This window comes from Danio rerio, chromosome 9, assembly GCF_049306965.1.
Source record: "Danio rerio strain Tuebingen ecotype United States chromosome 9, GRCz12tu, whole genome shotgun sequence".
NCBI lineage: Eukaryota > Metazoa > Chordata > Actinopteri > Cypriniformes > Danionidae > Danio > Danio rerio.
In genome coordinates this window covers 10149581-10170595 of record NC_133184.1, presented here as the reverse complement: position 1 = coordinate 10170595, position 21015 = coordinate 10149581, and the positions used below count along the sequence as shown (strand labels likewise).

Genomic DNA, 21015 nt, shown 5'->3' with positions numbered 1-21015 from the left:
TATATACAAAAAATATTGACGTCTTGTTTGATATCTTGTGTATCCTTTAATCTTTAACCGACATATATGAGTTGTTGGGCCAAGGCGCGCCCCCGGCCGGCGGGAAGACGTACAGCCGCGGGAACGTGTTGTGCGCATTGATGTGTGGTCACGCTCCTGGGTTTTCGCTTCCTTCATTGGCAGGATAAGCAGCACACACTGCAAGCTACTGTGATGGGCTGTTTTTGAAAAGACACAAATACACTTCAGTCTTAAATAGTGCCGATTTAACTTAGCACATCCACAAGGACCGTCCGAACCTTGACTTTAACATTATTGACAGAATGGCGAGGAAAGGTTTGTGCTTTAACTGATCTACTTTTGTCAGTGTTGAGGATATAGTTTAGCTTGCTAACCACATAGCCAACTAGCCGACAAGAATCTGACTAGCTCAAACAAAAGGCTTGAAACCTTTTTGTCCATATAAGACTAGGTGGTTTCACTGATATACTGGACTTTCAGTTAATGATATTTATCCGATATTAAACAATAGAAGATCGCAGATCTTTTAATTAGATTAGGTGTTTGCATCAAGGCTAACCAGATTCTTTTGCCATATTGACCAAGCCCAGAATACAATCTGATCTAAACAAATGAACCAAACACTACAAAATGATCTGGAATTCGTGTAGCAATAATTTTATTGTAAGTTGCTTTAGATAAATTGGTTGTCAGCATTATTTTAGCGCAGGCAATCCGGATTTGAACTCGTTGAACTCAAGTTGAAATGTAAATAACCCAATAGTGTTTATAGGTAGTCTGGAACAACAATAACGCTGTTCAGAAGCAATACTGGGCAAATATTTTGTATTAAATTGTGATTTTAGTAATTATCAGTCCTCATAATGTAATGCTGATTTAATCTTATTTAAGTTAATGACTGATTATTTAAGAGAACTGAAAGTTTATTGAATGAAAGATATGTATTTATATTCGCAGGTTGGGATGAGAAGCCCTTGGATCATGCTGTAATGTCACAGTAAAACACAAGCTAATTTCTTCAGTGTTTACCTGATACAGTGGCACCAAGAAATGAAAGTCGAGATATTTATTGAAGTTTAGGTGAGTTGCAGGCTGGTGTGCATCATCATTTTTACTCGTGTATATATACTTCTGTAAAGTCAAAGTAGTTAAGAGTGAAATGTTGTTGGGTGATTTTGTCTATTGGTTTACTTAAATTCAACTAAATGTGCCCTTGACTACACCTTGTCAACAAGGGCAGGTTCAGACCTGCCTATCAGGCCTGTGCCAACAAGCCGTTTTAGTCACTATATCAGACTTAACTCATTCTGGTGTGTTTTTGCCATCATCAAGCACAGCTATTTTTAGACCGACAGTTTCTTGTAAGCATTTTCATGGATTTGGAGCACATTTTTGTGGTGATCTTCTGTCACACTACAGACTGGGTTGTCATATTGCATGCTTCCGGTGTCAGAGGTTTCATAAAGCTTATATTCTTTCATTTCCTTCCTCCACTTTGACACCTAAATGTGTTTTGATAGATTCTGTGCCCTGAGAAGGGGTTGGCAATGTCTCTCATTTGACCATAAAATGGCTTGCTGATGGCAAAGTCGAAGATTTGATATTTTCAGGTCAGGAGGAGAGGCAGAAATTGCTGCCGTTTATTTTTTTTCTTATACTATGCCTTTGCTCTATGTTTCCATAAAGGTTAAGTGGTGAACGCTTTGGGAAAGTCAGCGCTTCTGATAGTAGGGAGAGAGTTGGTGATGTCGGGGGTCCCAACCCCTCCTCCTCCAGGGGAGATGTCCAGCGGGCCTGTGGCTGAGAGCTGGTGCTATACCCAGGTGAGATGGACTGAAGCCACCATTTCCAGACTTTGCTGAAGTGTTAGTGAAGAATTATATATGGCAGTTCTCACCTGTTAGCTTATTTACATATTTGCTAAATGCAAACTGTATTATCACATAGATTTAGTGATGTAGGAAATTCTGATCCTAAATGGAAAATTCAGCACACGCTTATCCAAGAACTGAAACAATTTATTTTGAATTCTTGTAATCGTGGAATTAATCAGATTTTTTTTATTTTTTGGTTGTTGTTGTTCTGTTGTTCTGGTCGTTGTTGTGCAAAAATTACCAGGGTGACAACATTGCTTATATGGTATGTCCAGATTACATTAGTAATACACATATTCATTTTATACAGTGCTCAGCGTATTGGAGTACACCCCCCACAAATCTCTTAAGTTCATATTTTCTATAAGATGCTTAACAATATTATTTTTTAATCTTTGTGTATATACATTAGATAAGTCAGTACTGAAGCCAAATCTGGAGCTAATCTAACAAAATAACTTAAAATATAATGGTTCAATAATTAGTTGCACATAGTTATATGTTTGGGAAAATTATAAAATAAAATTTTTAAAAATAGCAAAAATCAAGAGAATAAAAAAAAATGTTGCAATATTTTACATGAATTTAAATGTATTGTCTTTCCATTTCTAAAGATGTTCTGTGACTAAAGTATTATTTTAATAAATATATCTGTTTAATAAATATGTTTTGTTTTTTTCTGTAGCACCAATGTATATTACACATATTCACTAAGAAATGCATAAAAATTTTCAAAATGTGGTGTGCTCGTATATGCTAAGCACTGTATATAGATTGTACTTTTTTTAATGTTTGTGAAGTCATTTAATATGATCACCTGCTCGAGAGTATGCTCTTTTTGACACAACCAACAACTTTGTGGCTAAATTAGGGTTAAGCGATTTATTGAAGGCAATTTTCATGCATGTTTTTTCATGCGTTCAGATGGAGCAGTGTTTACTACACTGTAGAGATTGATAATTACATTGATAAGCTACACAAAAATGGTTTTAGAATGAGATTTTATTCGTCTTTAATGATAGAAATAATCATTCTTTGATAATTCTCAATGAACTACAGCTCTGTAGTAAAGGTTGCATGTAAAATTATTACTTAAAATAACATGGTTTTACTCCAAACTCACATTTACTCCAAACTTCAGCCCAGAATTTCCTGTTTTGTGTGTTTGTGTATTTGGAAAGCATCATGGGTTTTTCCTTGAGAGCTCCTCTGGCCTTCGGAGGAGATTTACTGCAGAACACACCATGCTTCCCTGACAAGATATGCATGACAATTACATTTACAATTTGAATTTGATTAGTCTCTCAGCCCTAGAGCCAATTACTGAAACATTGACTTAAATTAGTAATTTGTGCAATATTTAGGGAGGCAAAACAGAGTTGCTCTGACATGTACAAATGTTTTGCTCTCACTTTTGTTTGTAAATATTTCTGTTGGCAAACAAAACAAAACAAAACAAAGACAATAGTGTTACTGAAATGTAATTTAAACTCTACATAGGTTCATCATGCAGTGAATGCTTTTGTATTGTCAGGGTGTTTTTGTTAATTACTAGGGGGGTAACGATATTAAAACTGAACCGAAATATCGCGATACACCAACCACGATATGTATCGCGAAACTCTCGTGGCGTACCGCGATACTCTCACGCCCCCTGCTGCCCATTGTTGAGGTTGACGTCACTTGTCTCTAACTAATTGAACCAATTTAAACACATCTTTATTATCATATTTGATTAAATTGTTTTAGTAATGATGAGGTTTTTTTCTAAATATTATATTCTAAAGTTAGTATTTTAGTGCATGTTATGTCATGTGACTTGAGTAAGCATCACACTCCTTACGCAGGATGGCTGCTTTACATAGTACTGAGATTGCAGATCCCCCAGACACATTTAAGTCATCTGTATGGAAACATTTTGGTTTTCCAGTTGAGTACAGGAATAGAATTTGTGTCTTAGACAAAGCCTTACTTGTAAGGACAAACATTTAAAAAGTGTGGTAATTTCACAATGTGAGGGTGTAAGCAACAGAACTGCCAACAAAAGTGATTTAATGTACAAAAGTAAAACCAGAATGATGCCCGAATATACAAAAAAAAGAGAAATATTTACACTAATAAAAATAATATAATAAAGTAACAAATTCAAACAAAAGTATCAAACAAAAATTAGTTAAACTTGAGCAAGGGGGTGATAGTGAAGACAAACAAAAGAAATAAATATAATAAAACAATTCTAACTCATGAATAACCCCTCTTACCTCGCTAAAACTGATGAAAAGAAAAAAAAGGTCTTCAGCGCCGTGCGCCGCATTCTTCCCTATACTGAATAAAATAAACAAAGAATACCTTCACCTCTTACCTGATGTCTTTAACAATACATTTTCTACGTGTTTGCAAAATGGAAATCATATGACATTTTCCCTATCCACCTTACACTAAGACTGAACTTGAGGAGATACAGCTATATTGTCGGAGCTAAAAAATAATATACAAATCATTTAAAATAAAAATGTACAAACCTCACAAAATTTCTTAAAGTGGGCAAAAGTAATGCAAAATAATTTTACCCAAACGAAAGTTAAGCAAAAACAATGAAAATCATAATCATGTAAGAAAAATACACGAAAAATGAGATCAAAGGAAAAAGCGCTCTCTCTCCCGCTCTTCCTGACATGCTTTTTACATTCCCGCGCTGCGTCGCCAAATGATGATAGATCGGTCTCTTGACCAATCAGCTGTCAAAAAGGCAGGCCTACAGAAATGACAGCCATCAGCTGTCATGAAGGCGGACCTACATAAATGACCGGCATAGAGGGAGCAGGAGAGAGAGAGATCGGGAGGCAAACATACAGCCGGGTACAACCCTAACATTAGTTTCAGACACAACCGCAATGTATTTTACTGGTGAATATGTCATGAAAAAACACTTTACAAACACATTATATGTATATTTTTCATTAATTTAAACGGAAACTTATCTATCTAAATGAAACAATATAATCAAAAATGAGCGTCTGTGTCAGCACAGAGATCAAGCCTCTCATTGGAGAATGTGGATATTATGGTGTTTTTGAAGAAGATCTTTCACTAGTCTACACTGCAGTTATTTATTTAATTTTAGTTTACTTAGTTAAGATGGCTGCACTAAAGAGAATAGTTTTTTTCTGACTAGTCTATATTGGAGGTATTTATTTAATTCTAGTTGTTTACTCGGGTATCCTGACTGTACTAAAAATGCGATGACAAAGTTAATAAAGAAAAAGTTAAGATGTTCTTGTTATTAAGTGAATTGTCCCTTAGCATTGCTGTTAGCATGACATCAACCCTAACCCCACAGCAAACAGAAACTGAACCGAACCGTGGCTCCAAAACCGTGAACCGAACCGAACCGTGCCTTTTGTGTATCGTTACACCCCTATTAATTACACATTGTTAAACATTTAAAAGGTAGCACATTATGCCATAAATGTCAACATTTTAATAATGTAATAATACCTATACTTCAATCAAACCACATTTTTAATGTTTTTTTTTTTTTATATATAAAAAAATGTAGTCAGCTGTACATCACCATGATCTAAAAAAAAAGTATTTTAAAATTAAGATTTGCATTCCAAATGAACCATGATTCACTTACTATTTAAATTCCATTACAATTTTCTGTTATAAAAAAAACAAAACTTGCATTTCACCAGATCCTCTTATTTAAGCCCTCGGATTACACACACTGCAGCATTATTTTAGGAACATCAAAGCCTTATTTTTAAGATGTTTTAACATTTTTAATAGGTCCTTTTTTAAGATAATATATAATATTTACATTTATGGGCATGCATGGAGTAAATAACGCAAGATTTTGTATAGCATTTCTTTAACTTCAAAACTTTAAGTGTGTGAAATAAATCCTTCTGTGAGATGATTTCATAGTCATATGGTAAAGCTGTTAAATCTTCTGTTTATTCAACAACTGCTATAGGGCTTTCCTAGGTGTTTGGCTTTTTTGTCCACAACAGTGCCCTCTGATCATTGGAGGGCATTGACTACTGACGCTTCCCTGATAAGATGTTCATGACAATCACAGCTTTCTATTAATTGCAATTGGGATTTCATATCAATTGATTATGTTGAGTCTTAAGATTCTATTGTCATTCAAAACTTTCACAGAGAAAAAAAAGTAGACACTTGAACTTTCATACAAAAGTTGAATATGGATCTTTCTAATGTCCTGTCACTGGTATCACTGGGTTTTGCCTTATTTTCACACAAAACAAAATCTGCTGCATGCTGCTCTGTGAAACTGTTGCAAAACTTTTTTCAGTTGTGGTTGGAAACTTCTATACTTTGAAAGGCTGTTCATTAATTTTGTGGTCACCATATGAACAATGCATGGAGATACTAGGTTATTTTAAACATCAACATGATTTTCTGCAAAGCTGCTTGTTACGAATGAAAAGAAATAAACTTAAAAATATGACTTGAATTTTGACTTATTTTAATTCATCTTTTTTAATGATCATTCTAGGAAATTATAAGTGTAGTTTAAGCAAATGCATATTTTGATATTTTGCTTGTTACGGCACTGTGCACAGTTTGATCTAATGAAGGGTAATCAGAGCATTAAAGTAGATAGGGTGACACGTTATTGTGCAAGTGATAATGAAACTCAAGCAGTCATCATAATGTGGTCATGCTGGTTTATCAGATATGGTAAAATGATACTGAGACAAATTTCCGATGGGTAGGTTTTAACCCCCGGCAAACACAAAGTTGATCAGGAGCTATATGGTTGTTGAAGATGTGAATTCAGTTGTTGATAAAAACTAGAGGAAGTGTGTGTGTGTGTGTATGTGTGTTTTCAAAGCGTTTGTTTTGTTGCTGACTAGGAATGACTGCACGTTATTGTGTGCTGGCAGTTATCAGCTTTCACTGATGGTAATCTTTGGTGATTTTATAGGTCAAGGTAGTGAAATTTTCCTACATGTGGACCATAAACAACTTCAGCTTCTGTCGAGAAGAGATGGGTGAAGTATTGAAGAGCTCTACCTTCTCCTCAGGGCCTAATGATAAGATGAAATGGTGAGCAGCCATATTCATATGTGTTATAATGCTGTTATGCTCGAAAATGATAAGGTTTCTCCATCTCTCTTCATCTTTAGGTGCCTGCGGGTCAATCCTAAGGGACTTGATGATGAAAGTAAAGATTATCTATCACTGTATTTGCTACTAGTTAGCTGTCCAAAAAGTGAAGTCAGAGCCAAGTTCAAATTTTCTTTACTGAACGCTAAACGAGAGGAGACGAAAGCTATGGGTAAGTCTAGAGAAATAAATCCTTAATTAGAAAATATTTATATCTTTATTGGAGACTTGTTTTAAATTCTACGTTGGTTTGTTATGTCAAGTGTCTTGAACCAAAATCTAACTTAAACCCTTACTTCCCTTCCAAACATAGAAAGCCAAAGAGCCTATCGCTTTGTCCAAGGCAAAGACTGGGGCTTCAAAAAATTTATTAGGAGAGATTTTCTGCTTGATGAAGCAAATGGGCTGCTACCAGATGATAAACTCACGTTATTTTGTGAGGTGAGTATGCGTTTACTTCATAATCTGCTCATTACCTCAGACTCTAACCTTCCACGCATGACAGTATTGGTTTAAGTCAACTTCACTTGATTAATCATTCCAAAATGAGTTATTTCCCATAAAATTTGCTTGTATATGTTTATGCAGTGTTATGAGCAGATTGTTTTCTCAGTTTATTAGGTTATTCATTCAGGATTGATGCACAACATTATTTGAATATACATCCTGTATGTTTATTAAATGTTTAATTGGATGTATATGATAATACACAGATAATACAGCCACTTTTTTAGGTCTATTTGCCTACTGCACATCTATGATGTGAATCTCCTGCACCATCACATCTCAAAAACTGCTTTATTGGACTGGTATAGAGGTCCTCATGTATACAAATTTGCACACATTTTATGTGAAAACTGTCACACAAGCACGCACAATGATTTTTTAGATCTGTAAAATAGACTTGTATGCTTTAGAAAATACATGCATCAACGCCACCTATAATTTTAAATTAGCCATATATGGACATTATAACTACTAGGTTTACATTGCGTAACCTCATCTGTATATTGTTGTGTATGTATTTAGACTAGGTACAAGAGTATATGGCATAGGGACTTTATTTGTTTGTGCCATGATATTTCATATTACATTGCTAAAAACATTCAATATCTTAATTAAGTTTTAAAAAATAATGTCCATACAAAATACATCTACCAAAATTGTAAAATACATTTCTGAGAAAGTTGTCAGAGATCTCATTCAAACCAAATTGTATATGGTTTTGTTTTGCATCAGAAGTATGCCGTTTTGTTAGTTTAACGCACTTGTCTGACATTAACACATTACTGACAGAGCATTTTTTTAAAAATCACACCAGCCCATCTGGCACCAGCAACCATGCCACCATGGCACTCACAAAATCGCCTAAATTATCTTATTTCCTCTCCATTCTGATGCCTGGTTTGAATTTCAGCAAATCTTCACCACATCTGCATGCCTAAATGTGTGCAGTTACTGCCATGTGATTGGCTTATTAGATTTTTGCATTGTGTTGTGCGCCCTCAGATTTATTCAAGGTGCAAAGGCAGCATTTGTCTTTATTATTTGTTCTATATGCCGTACTTGGCATTTTAAACAAACAATTCATTTGAACGGAAGAGCTTTTTTCACTAATCAGCAAAGAAACCTAAATTAGATTTTGAAAAACTTCTTCCCTGTTTGCATTACCTATTTGCAGCCAGGACAAATCTTTTGTCATTTGCTTGAGTCAAAGTTGCTGCTGTCTTTTAGTTACACTGACATGGTCATTTGTGTGATTTATTATTGATTTTACCTTTAAAACATGAAAAAGTGGCACCTGCGAAATCAGTGACTTTCGACTTCTCTCCTGAAGTAGACCGCAGATTGGATTTCCTGCACGTAGCACTGATCCATTTGTATGAATATGCTAGTAGCCGTTTGACAGATCACCCTTCTCTTCAGAACGTAGCAGGATAGAGACGTCACCTAGAGCGGCAAATGAAATGGGTTGTCAAATGAATTTACTGTAACACAATTATGAGTCTTGCTTGAAAAATAGCCGACATGCCTGTTGAGATCTGCTGCAGGGCTTAATATTTGCAGGGAAATTGGCAATATCACAAGGCAAAGTTGGAACTAAATGTAAATTGCAGATAATATGTTTTCCCTCATTAATTGGACAAGTTTTGTAGATGATTATTGCCGGAAAAACTATTAAACAACTGCAGGATGCTTTCATCAGCAGCGTTTCTGATAGCTGCATTTATATATCATTTTGCTTTTTATTTTTTCTTGCATAGAAAACGAGCCAGATTGCCAGCACTCTAAATGAGTTTGTCAACAGAGAACATATTAATAGTAGTGCTTAGCACTTGCGTAATAATAGGACCTTTCTTTTCCCTGCCCAAGCTTCATTGTAAACTTCATTGTTTTTTCAAACTGTTAAATAATTAAAGTAATAGTTGGTTTAAAAAAATAAAGGTTGGTAGCATTTGCGGTCATTCATGACATCGTAGCTTTTATTTGATTGTATTTAAATGCAAATAATCTTTAAATAAAAAGGATTTAAACACCCTCATGACCTTTTTCCTAAATGACAATGATCATATATCTGTATATATATATATATATATATATATCTGTTAAAGTTTTGACAAGTACCTTCACAGCAGCACAGCCAAACCTGGATGCACACTGACACAGAGAGAGAGAGAGAGCATTTAGCTGTGAAAAACATTCAGTCTTTAGCTATTTTAAGCACACAATGTTGTTATTTTAGAAATTATGAAAGTTAAATGATCACATCTTATAATCTTCTATGATAAAAGTTTAGATTTCAGATAAGGGCACTGATGATAGTTATCAAAAAGTAAAAAAAAAAAAAAAGTAAATAACATTTTGAGAGTATATTAGCTACATTGTTTATATTAGCTAAATTGTGTTTTTTGTCAATATGTGGCAGTAAGTACAATCACTTTGTCATTGAGCTGTTAGTTGTAAAATTAACCTTTATGATTGGGTCATCAAATCATTTGCTAAAGTGAACATTTTTTTTTTTAAATGGACAGCACTGTGGCATTATCATTTTTTTCTAACCAAAGTAAATTGCATACTTTTTATTTTATTTTAGGTTGTCTATTGAGAATTTACTCTATGCGTTTATACAATTTCTAAAAGTAAGTTAATATTGCAAAGTAGCATACATGAGAGTTCTTAAAGTATGCATAAACCTTTTTTATTATTAGTCTGCAGTTCCTAGAGAAACAGAATAGTATATGAGAAGATTGTGGGAATGGCTTTTCTTCTTCTGCAAGCTGATTTGATTTAGTAAAGTAGACATTTCATTCATAAAGATTGGGAAAAGGGTTTCAGGAGAGTTATTACAACCTAACAGACTGTCAAACTGACAGTTGGAGCAGTGTGGTTAACTATGTTAATCATGCCCAATGCCTTAGACAGATGTAATCAGATAATTTAACTGTAAACAAACAAAAAAATGCATTTTCAGATTGATTAAAGATTAAAATGGAAAACTTTTTATGACATGCACAGATGAATTGTTCACCTCAAAACTAGCAGTGTGTACTAACAAAATTAATATAGTTTGTTTTAGTTTCATGTGTTCGACAAATATATTACTACATGCCATATTTTCCTTATCCCTTTACCTGCCCCACCAAGAATTTTTTACAATTTTTTATTGCATTGCATTTTTAACTCACTAGTTAACACACCTTCATTCCTTTTTTTAACACAACCCATAATATCTAATATATCAATCTCTACCAAATGGTAGATATGTCAGTTTATTGTAAAAGTACCAGAATCAATACATAAACAATGAAAATCTGAAAAATATGAAGTGTAAGACCAATTTCTTAAAATAATAATAATAATAATTAGGATAAAACATTTGAATGCTAAATCGGGCAGCATGGTGGTGCAGTGGGTAGCACTGTCGCCTCACAACAAAAAGGTCGCTGGTTCGAGCCTTGGCTGGGTCATTTGGCATTTCTGTGTGGAGTTTGCATGTTTTCCCTGTGTTGGTGTGGGTTTCCTCCTGGTGCACTGGTTTTCCCCACAGTCCAAAAACATGCAGTACAGGTGATTTGAATAAGCTTCTCAGTGTTGGGTTGCAGCTAGAAGGGCAACCGCTACACAAAACAATTATAAATTGGATAAATAATAAATTGGCAATTCATTTCACTGTGGCTAACCCTGATTAATAAAGGGACGGGAAGTATGCCAAAACATATTTCAGATTCTCATTTAACATTTTTTTTCTATTTTTTATTTTTTTTTTTTTCAATAAAACCAAAATCAAGTGTAGTAGTGCAACAGGATTATGTTAGAATTTTTTTTATTTTTTTGTTAACCAACAATACTGTGTGTGTAAACCGTTATTTAAAATAGTCATTCTTTAAATTAATTTCAACAGTCATTATTAAAATATGGTCAACCATTTGTGAGGGCAGGCAGTTAAAGGGTTATTTCATCCATTATTATTACAACTTTATTACTATATAGCGATGCTCATCATCTTTTCAGCCTAATATTGTCATCGACTAACTGTAATCCTTTTATTGTCTTTAAATTTATATTATTTTTGCTAGTTTCTCTACTTGAGTATGTGTGCACTAAATCAATCCACTCCATTTATAGACGCATACAGACATGGAGAACATTCCGACTTCTTGTTGCATTTTAATATTCACATACACCAGGTCACATTCCAATTTGAAATGCTGAATAGGTGTACAATACTATGTTTGTACCATATTTGCCAAATGTGGTCACATTCCACAGCTAAATGAAAAAATATTGTTGCTATAATAGAAATAGGACCATGTTTTGAAAGGTTTTCAGCAAGTCACACTGCAAATCCAGACCTAGTGGTGGTTTAATAGGTGGGCTCTTCTTTTATGTTAATTAGGTAAGTGTTGTTCAAGACTCTGTGAACATCTCCGGACAGTCCAACATGAACATGTTAAAGGTCCCGGAGTGCCAGCTGTCTGATGATCTGGGGAACCTGTGGGAATGTTCACGCTTCACAGACTGCTCTCTATATGTGGGGGGGCAGGAGTTCAAAGCCCACAAATCTATCCTGGCAGGTGAGTCTAATCCAGACCCCCAGCTCTGCTGACCACACCAGCTCAATGTCCTCCTCATCCCGGCGACGCAACCTCAGCATCCACCGTTCTAAGAGCTTCTGTGTGTGTGCACGCGCGCTTGTGTTTGTGTGTCTGTGTGTGTGGTGGGGGAGACAGTTTGTGTGACCTTGGCGGTAGTTTTGTTTTCGTTTTTCTTTCTGAGGTCGTAATTCTTCAATATGACAGATCTAGATTCATCACTGGAAATCTGTAGTGTGATCCACCACTAATGTCCTCTAAGGGCGACTGGGTTTGATCATGAATGTGACTTTTTTTTTTTGTTTGTTTGTTTGTTTACCACTGTGGATTGACTCATGGGTCAGGAATCATGTAATGAAAACTGGACACTTGTCATTTGCTTTTTGATTGTGTCCATGAATCCAGAGATGCTCATATGATGTGACTGACAGATTTATTGCTTTCTTGACAGCGAGATCTCCTGTCTTTAATGCCATGTTTGAACATGAAATGGAGGAGAGTAAAAAGGTATGCATTTGATGCCGTTCTTATATTGCAATATTGTTGCAGATATCTTTGCTGTTATAAAACACACGAGTTCATAAGCTGATTTATTTTTTTCTTTGTAGAATCGAGTGGATATCAGTGATGTTGAACCAGAGGTTTTTAAAGAAATGATGGGCTTCATATACACCGGAAAAGCACCAAATTTAGAGAAAATGGCTGATAGTTTATTAGCCGCAGCTGATAAAGTAAGTCTCAACATTTTTGGTAAACTCAAAATAATGTTTATATATATATATATATATATATATATATATATATATATATATATATATATATATATATATATATATATATATATAGAAGATCCATTTTTGCCATATACACATGCATTTGATTAAAAAATTTTGGGTCTGTAAGATTAAAAAAAATAAAAAAATTACAACAACTAGATTTTTATTTTATTTAATTTTAATTTAATTTGCATTTAATTATAAATATTTTAAATAAAGTTTTATTAACTTATTTAGCAAATTAATGCATTTTTTTATCTTCTTATTTCTCAAATGTTTCGTTTTTAGTATTAAGCAGAATGTATTTTCAACATGACAACACGACTAAGGCTACGTTCACACTGCAGGTCCTAAATCGATTTTTTTTTTTTTTTTGCCCACTTGTGCCTCATATCTGTTTTTGTCTTGACAAGTGTAAACAGCCCAAACTGCATGGAGTCTGATCTTTTCATTTTAGATTTGTGCCACTTTCATATAATAAATCAGACACAGATTTGTTGTTTTGCAAAGCGACTGCAGTGTGAACAGTTATGTAGGATTTTATGTGAGTTTTGCATAATCTTTGAGTGACATGCGTCATCATTCTGTGCTGCAAACCTCATCTAGAATAGCACACGGCAATTACTTTACCACAGAAAGTTGGTTGTTCATTTCTTTAAATTTGAAAGCAAAACTCCTGCTTGTTAACGATTGGGGCACAGGTTGATCGTGAAGCTGAAGAGCGTCAGAGGGTGTTGTGGATTGGGGATGTGTGCGCAAAGGAGGGATTTTAAAGATGAACTTTCTCTCTCAGAGAAAAAAAGAGCAGGTGCTCAAGCACCCTAACCCCCCTTCTGCACGTGGCTGCTGTTTATAACATTGTAAAATGAAATAACTCTGTAAACAGACATAAACCAACTCCGCCTTCACAGTTCAGTCTGCGGCTGCTTATTAACCCTTGATGAGTTCACTACACCGGTGGTCAGAAAGACGTGCACAGCGGTTGCCATAAATCACAAATTATCAGTGTTTTCAATCACAGGTGACTTATTTTAGATTACAATTGCCGAAATACACATTAGTAGTAGCAGAACAACCCTTTAAAGTTTATGAAATACACCACGGTTGTCTGTAAAAGGGCAATAATCATATAAAGCATAATCTGACAACGTGCTTTATACTGTTAACACATTGTGTGCATAATTAGACATTTTGTGCTGTCTGCATGGGCATTGCTAGGCCTATTTTAGGGGGGCTGAAGAAAGTAACCAGCAGGCCCATGTCTTATACAGTACAGATACTTAATAAATAACCTACTATAAATGAAAAGAATTAATGTATGTTTTGTTTTCACAAGCTTTAGAGACGTAACATAAATTAGATAAGTGGGAAAACAACACAGCCAGGAACTATATTTCTAACTACAGCTCCAGAGGTGTAGTTGCAAGTGCTCAATTTTGCAACGCAGATTGCGAATGTTCGTTGGAGTGACAAATTTGGGAAACGGCAAATCAACAAACTATGTTTGTAACAACGGAACTTGCGACCTTATTTAGCTAACGATGGTTTTGGGAAACGCACCCCAGTTTATGATCATGATCTGTTCACACTGCAAATCTGATATTGCCCATATTTATAACAACAATGTGAACAGCTATACAAAAAAAATCAGATCTAAGAAAAAAATCAGATTTAAGCACAAAGCCTCGCAGCGTGAATGTGGCCTAAATGACAATAAATAATACATAATTTTAAAGTACCAAATCAGAATGGTTGTCATTTGGGAATGGCTAGTGTAAATACAGCTTTAAATTACAGGAATAAATTACTACAATATTTTTTTTTTATTTATTGTTTCAGTTTATAATTGAATATATTACAAGATTTACTGCCTTTAGAATCAAATAAATGCAATATTTATCTGTGCAAGATAGAGCTGCACAATATTGGAAATATTGCTAATTGTTTGTTCTCAAGCAATGCGTATTATGCGATATGAATAACATTTCACCCAATGCTTTGAACAGCTCTATTTGGAAAGATTTCATTGATTTATTCAACTGGTGTGATCAAGTCTTTTTCCATGGAGTATATCTGCACAAATTATAATAATAGCTAAAAATAAACAAAAAATAAATAAACTGCGTTTTAAGGTTTTCTGAAGAGTCTAACATTATTCAAGTACATAAATCAAACAGTCAAAGGTAAATAAAGTCATTGTTATATAAATAATAATACAAATAAATATTTTTTAATATCTTTATATTTTAATCTTTAATCATCTAATCCTGCTACGTGACTATTGCAGGTAAACACATTGCGATATCGATGCTCAAACAATATACTGTTCAGCCCTAGTGCAGGACGCTTATTTAAAGCCATTAAAAAAAAAAATCTTACCAACGTTAAACTTCTGACAGTGTGTAATTACCTTTTTGGAAACAATGCAGTAGAGTTAGTGTTACAGAATGTTCACTCAAACTGCAACTGTCATCATTTACTCACCCGTGTGTTTCAAAGCTGTATGAATGACTTGTGGGAAGAAGGCAGGTTAAGCATTAAAGAAGAACAATTCAAAAGAACAATTTAAACCTCTACTACTTTCATAAATGTTCATTTAAATGTAACCTTTTCTCTATTGATATAGTCTGTCTTAGTGATACTTTATAGTGCTTCATCCTGATTGAAGCTCAAATGTTTAAGAAGATTACCTAGTCAGATAATACACAAGTATTGTTTATGTTTTTATGGAAAGAGCATCATTGCTGACAGTCTTGTCGTGTTTTGTCCACACTCATGCTTTTAAATGTGGTTTGAGTGTTGTTCAGTAAGAGTCATGTGTGTCTTTCTCTCAGTACGCTCTGGAGCGCTTAAAGGTCATGTGTGAGGAAGCCCTTTGCAACAGCCTCTCGGTGGAGAACGTCGCAGACACCCTCATCCTCGCCGACTTGCACAGCGCCGAGCAGCTCAAAGCACAGGCCATAGATTTTATCAACAGGCAAGCGCCGCCAAAGAAACTCTGCTTGATAAATTCCTGCTGCCATGGCTGTTTACCAGCCTGAGAATGAGAGTGTTTTTCTTCTATCTTATCCATAGGTGCAGTGTCCTCCGACAGCTGGGCTGTAAAGATGGGAAAAACTGGAATAGCAAGTATGTAATTAGCTGATATGTGTGACACAAGATTAATACCGAGCTCTTATCTGCTCTACTAGATGCATTAGAATTCATTGTTTTAGGTTCTGGGCAGCTCGAGCTGCTTGGCTGGTACCAGCGGTTTGCGCATCTCCTGATACTGGTTATTAATAGACTCTGACTGTCTGAAACGTCGAAGAAGGGAACATTTCTGCATTATAAACATATCACTAAGTCACTATTACAGATCCCCGGCACCCTGCTGATCGTACTCTTCAGTACAGAGTTAGCTTCTGCATTGGTGCCAACTCATTCAATGGAAAATTTAGTCTTTCATATAAATAGAATTGCTTGAATCTTCAATATCATCGCTGTCAGAAGGAAACTCGCTACTGTATTTTTATTTTACAAATTAAATGGTGTTGTCAGTGATTTACATATGGTTAGACTTTAGCATGTGTCAATATATTAACATTCCAGCAGATGGAGTTTATGTTTTGTCTAGAAAACCAAATTTTTGTTGTTTCCGTCATTAGAATGGCTGCCTCTGAAGCATCACATCACATTACATTTTCATCTGCTTACTGGTTATAGTGTTTATTGCAGCCATGCGGGAACTTACTATGCTGTAAAAGTCAATATAGGCTATGAAAACATGGTGAGGCTTGATTAAATGCTATAGGATTTAGCAATCTGAATGGTATGTGAGTACTTTATACATTCACTGCCAGATTTTTGTATCCTTTAAACACAAGGCTTGAAAAACAGATGGAAGAACAGCAAACTGTTTACAAACACTTGTTTGGGGAATTTAGCTTTCAAAATTTTAGTTTAATGAATACAAATACATTGGTTATCGCTAATCATAAATTAAGGAGAAAAATATAAATAATACTGGATCAGTTATAACCTACTGAATGTGTGTGTGTTGATTGCCTGCATTCACCTGTTATCAAATTCACATGAGTTTACTATGAAAGGCTGTGTACACATCTAACATGCTTGGAAAAAAAAAAGGGATGCCTGATCGATAGGCCAGAGATCGGTATTGGCCAATAATCACATTCGCCAATCTGGCCAATCTTATGAATAAATCACAGGTGTTTGTTTACGAGTTTACACACAGAGGAACTAGATGGCTAGTTGGAGAGCAAAATACTAGAATGGCCTTGTATGCATTTAGGCTTTTTTACATATAAAAAAAATATTTTTCGACAATATTGCAAGTTCTGTAAAATCTGGCTTAACATTTTAATGAAATAAAGAAACATTAAAATTATTTTTTTCAACTATTTAATAATATACCTTTTTGTAATATCCTTACTGCAATAAACAAATATGTATTTGTAGGTGTGGATTTTAACAACTGATAAATCAAATATGCGTTCCAAACTTTTTCTTCATTGAGACATGTTAAATTCTCCTTTCATCATTTTCTTACCAATTTATTATCTGTTTAATCTATGATTTTCTGTTAAGCTACTTCTGACCATGACATGTCCACACTTAATGGTTATTAGATACATGTTTGCGGGATTCCATCCAACATCCTTCATTTATTGTCTTAGGTAAGGAGAGATCTTCTCCTAAGTGAAGATTTATGAAACTTGTAAAACATGCTCCAAACTGCACACTACTTCATTTTAAAACTTAGTTGAGGTTTCAGAATTAAGTTATAAGACCTAATCATGAGCTCTTTTTAATAGTTTCCATTGGTTAAAAATGTGGAAAACCAACAGACATGCTTAAAGAGTGACTAATAGTATTGATTTCATTTTTTAAAAGTCATAATCTGTAAATACAAGGTTTTAGTCTGACAGTGATGACATTCACCATTAAATTGAGCTTCTCATTTTTTATTTCTTGTATCCCATTAGACTGGATTAGTCCACATTGTCATTATCGATTTTTAATGTGTCTTGTGTTAATACTGAAACGTCTTCGCTCTTTCCTGACAGTCATGCCACGGACATAATGGAGACCGCGGGCTGGAAGTCAATGATCCAGTCTCATCCTCACTTAGTGGCGGAGGCCTTCCGTGCCCTGGCATCGGCGCAGTGTCCCCACTTCGGCCTGCCCAGGAAACGCCTAAAACAGTCATGACGCCGTTCCTGCTGCTCTAATGGGCCTGTCATTGGGCAAAAGCCAGAAAACTGCAGAGTTTGGGCTCTATCCCATTTTCATCCGACCCGACGGCACATGACTGCGACAGGCTGACTTCTAAATGACAACCTTCTCGAGCAACGGGTTCGGCATCTGAGCTTTATTTTGCGAATCTTTCTGTCACTTCAAACAGCCTTAAACTATCTGCCATGACTCTTGTGTGGAGTATTTTGAATTCTCTCAGTTCTACTCTGTGCCTGCCTTGTCCCGTGAGACCAGGCCTCTTCCTCGTTGCACTAGTTCCCAAAGTCTCGCTGTTTTGATATGGAGCTCTCTAGGAATACGCCAGGAGTTTCATCCACACAGGAAATACTAGATTATATTCCTAATGTTTAGTTGTGCGACTAGACATCAAATAAACGTTAACACGATGAGCGCAAGGTCATTTATTTACACTTTTTGAAAAGCTAGCTATGCCCCATATTGATGGCACGATTTCTATGTAAAGACACCGTTTAACCGTGTGGGCAGGTGAGAATACTAGTACTATTCCATATTGTGAAAATATGCATTTCAGATATTTGTATTGATGTATGTAATGAGGAGTTACTGTTTGTGTCCTGCTCCTTGACCAGTGAAAACACTTAAAAGTGTCATCTAGTCATGGTTTTACAATGGTTTTTAGACCCAGTGTTCCCCTTGAATTGGTCTGACATAAACAGATGCTGTCTGGCCCATTAATGCATTTGTGTAACCTGATTGAACTAGTCAAGACAATCCATGTCCAAACACGCTGGAATATTTGGATGCTAAACATGTCACGTAGATGGATTGATGAAAGTGTGATTGGGAGAAACAGATGAACTGAATTGTTTTTTGTTCAACTGTCCTGTTTCAGTTGAACTGACGGTGATTTGGAGGATTTTGTACATTGCGTCATGCTATACCGACTTGTTCTGGTAAAGGACATGTTTTGTGAAGAGTCTGGAATTTGTTCCATCTTTTAAAAAAAACTATTGTCTCCAAGAATGCCCGCATTAACTCATTAAAACAGTTTTTCAGCACTCAGTGGTGTTTTGTACATGATTTGTTATACTTTTAAAGGTTTGGGGTTGGTATAGTTTTTGTTTGCTTGGTTGGTTTTAAAATACTTAAGGCTGATTTATACTTCTGCTTCAAGCGCATAGCCCTCACTGATGGCGACGCTGACGCTCACCTTTTAAAAAAAATGTAACTACATGTTGCAATGACCTCAAGGTCTCTGATTGGTCGCCTTGGTAGCGCTGACGAGTGTGGGCAAAGGTGAGAGCCGCGAGAGCCTGATGGGGCGAGTGTTTACAGGTGTGGAGTCCTGTGAGGAGCTCTAGATGGGAACTGTTGTTTTGTCTTTACCTTATGATTAAAGTTGTTGCACGTCCACCAATTCCCGCCTCAAAATGAGCGAGTTTGAGCCACTTTTACATTTAAGGTAGCGTTCAGGAAAAAACTTACTCGACACAAACAACACATGTGCCGTAGGTCAACGCAGAAGTATAAACAAGGCTTTAAACTCACTGCTTTTTTTGCACATTTTTCATAAATTAAACTGTTTGGACATGCAATTTTTGTCAAATTTACATTAAAGGGCACCTGTGGTGAAAATTTTCTGAAGTTAAAATGGGATCCAAAACCCCGTGATTTTGAGGCCCACCGCAAAATGACATAGGAGTACAGTTATCCCCGCCCACCAAATTGATTGACAGGCGCCATGTTTCTTAGATAGCATGTATACACATGTCCACAGAACATTTGTTTTGCAAATAACCTGGGATTAAAATATTTTTAAGGTTTGGCCTAACAAATTTAAAGTGGTCTCATTTAAATTCTGCCTAAATTTTATCCTGTCAGACATTTTCTTTCCAGGTTTAGACAGGATATTGAATAAAACGGTTCATTTTGTTTGTCACAGTCAGAAACTGTGCTGCATATCTTTTGGAATTGTCAATTCTCAAAGAAAACATGATACGAGATCTGTAACAAAAAATAGAGAAAGAATCTTATTCATCTTTTGGTAATATCTACAAAGTGTCATATTCACAGATGCAATTTTAACTACCAAAAGCCATTTTATTCTGCTATTCTAAAATAATTACAAAATTATACGAACATCTTAAAGCAAATCACTAATGAAAAAAAAAAAAAAACATTAAAATCTTTTTTTTTTTTTTTTTTTTTTTTTTGCTTGAAATCTTTCAAGATCCTGTAATCTCACAAGACCTTTACCCTTTCTTGGTTTGTTTACTTACAAATATATTTGTTTGTCTTATTTAAGTTTATTTTTTGTGCACCCCTGACCCCTTTTTTTGTATTGTTCTGTACTTTATTTAAGCATTAATAAAAAAAATGTGGTAATGGTGAGCGGGGAAAATAAGCTAATTTTCATTTAAAGCCACAGGCTACAAAAAAAGCTATAGTATACTCAGACACCAAAATAGGCAAATTCTGGAGTCTATAATAAATAATCTGATGGTTCTATCAAGCTGAAACTTTACAGACACATTGTGGAGGCATAAAAGGCTTATCTTACATCTTGTAAAAAGGGTAAAATAGATGCCCTGTAAAGGCCATGTATGTAAAACAATGTTTTAACAATAAATTAAAATTAAGTCTGTAAGAATTCAACTAAAATTCTTTGAAATTTGAAATAGAATTTTCAAGACGCATCTATATTGTAACTGGAGCGCGTCTTTGCTGAATAAAATGTCTGTGTGTGTAAATAAATCCACTGCTTAAAAACACACAAGACTTTTGAAAGCTAGAGATCTTACATTATTACATCAATATAGCTTTGTGATTCAGTCATTTCTTCACTGGTAGTAGCAGTTTCTCTCTGGCAGTCAGCTAAACAGATTTTGTTTT

General features: G+C 35.1%; 1 protein-coding gene across 1 annotated transcript; it reads left to right on the top strand.

The window, feature by feature from the left end:
- Positions 1 to 253: 253 nt before the first annotated feature.
- Positions 254 to 19181, top strand: spopla (speckle type BTB/POZ protein like a). The gene is given in 12 exon segments (NM_001013447.1): positions 254 to 336; positions 979 to 1101; positions 1708 to 1844; positions 6853 to 6974; positions 7055 to 7206; positions 7348 to 7475; positions 11932 to 12109; positions 12579 to 12634; positions 12736 to 12858; positions 15738 to 15880; positions 15979 to 16032; positions 17973 to 19181. Coding segments are annotated over 10 exon segments (1179 nt in total). The 5' UTR covers positions 254 to 336; positions 979 to 1101; positions 1708 to 1766; the 3' UTR covers positions 18118 to 19181.
- Positions 19182 to 21015: the final 1834 nt, after the last annotated feature.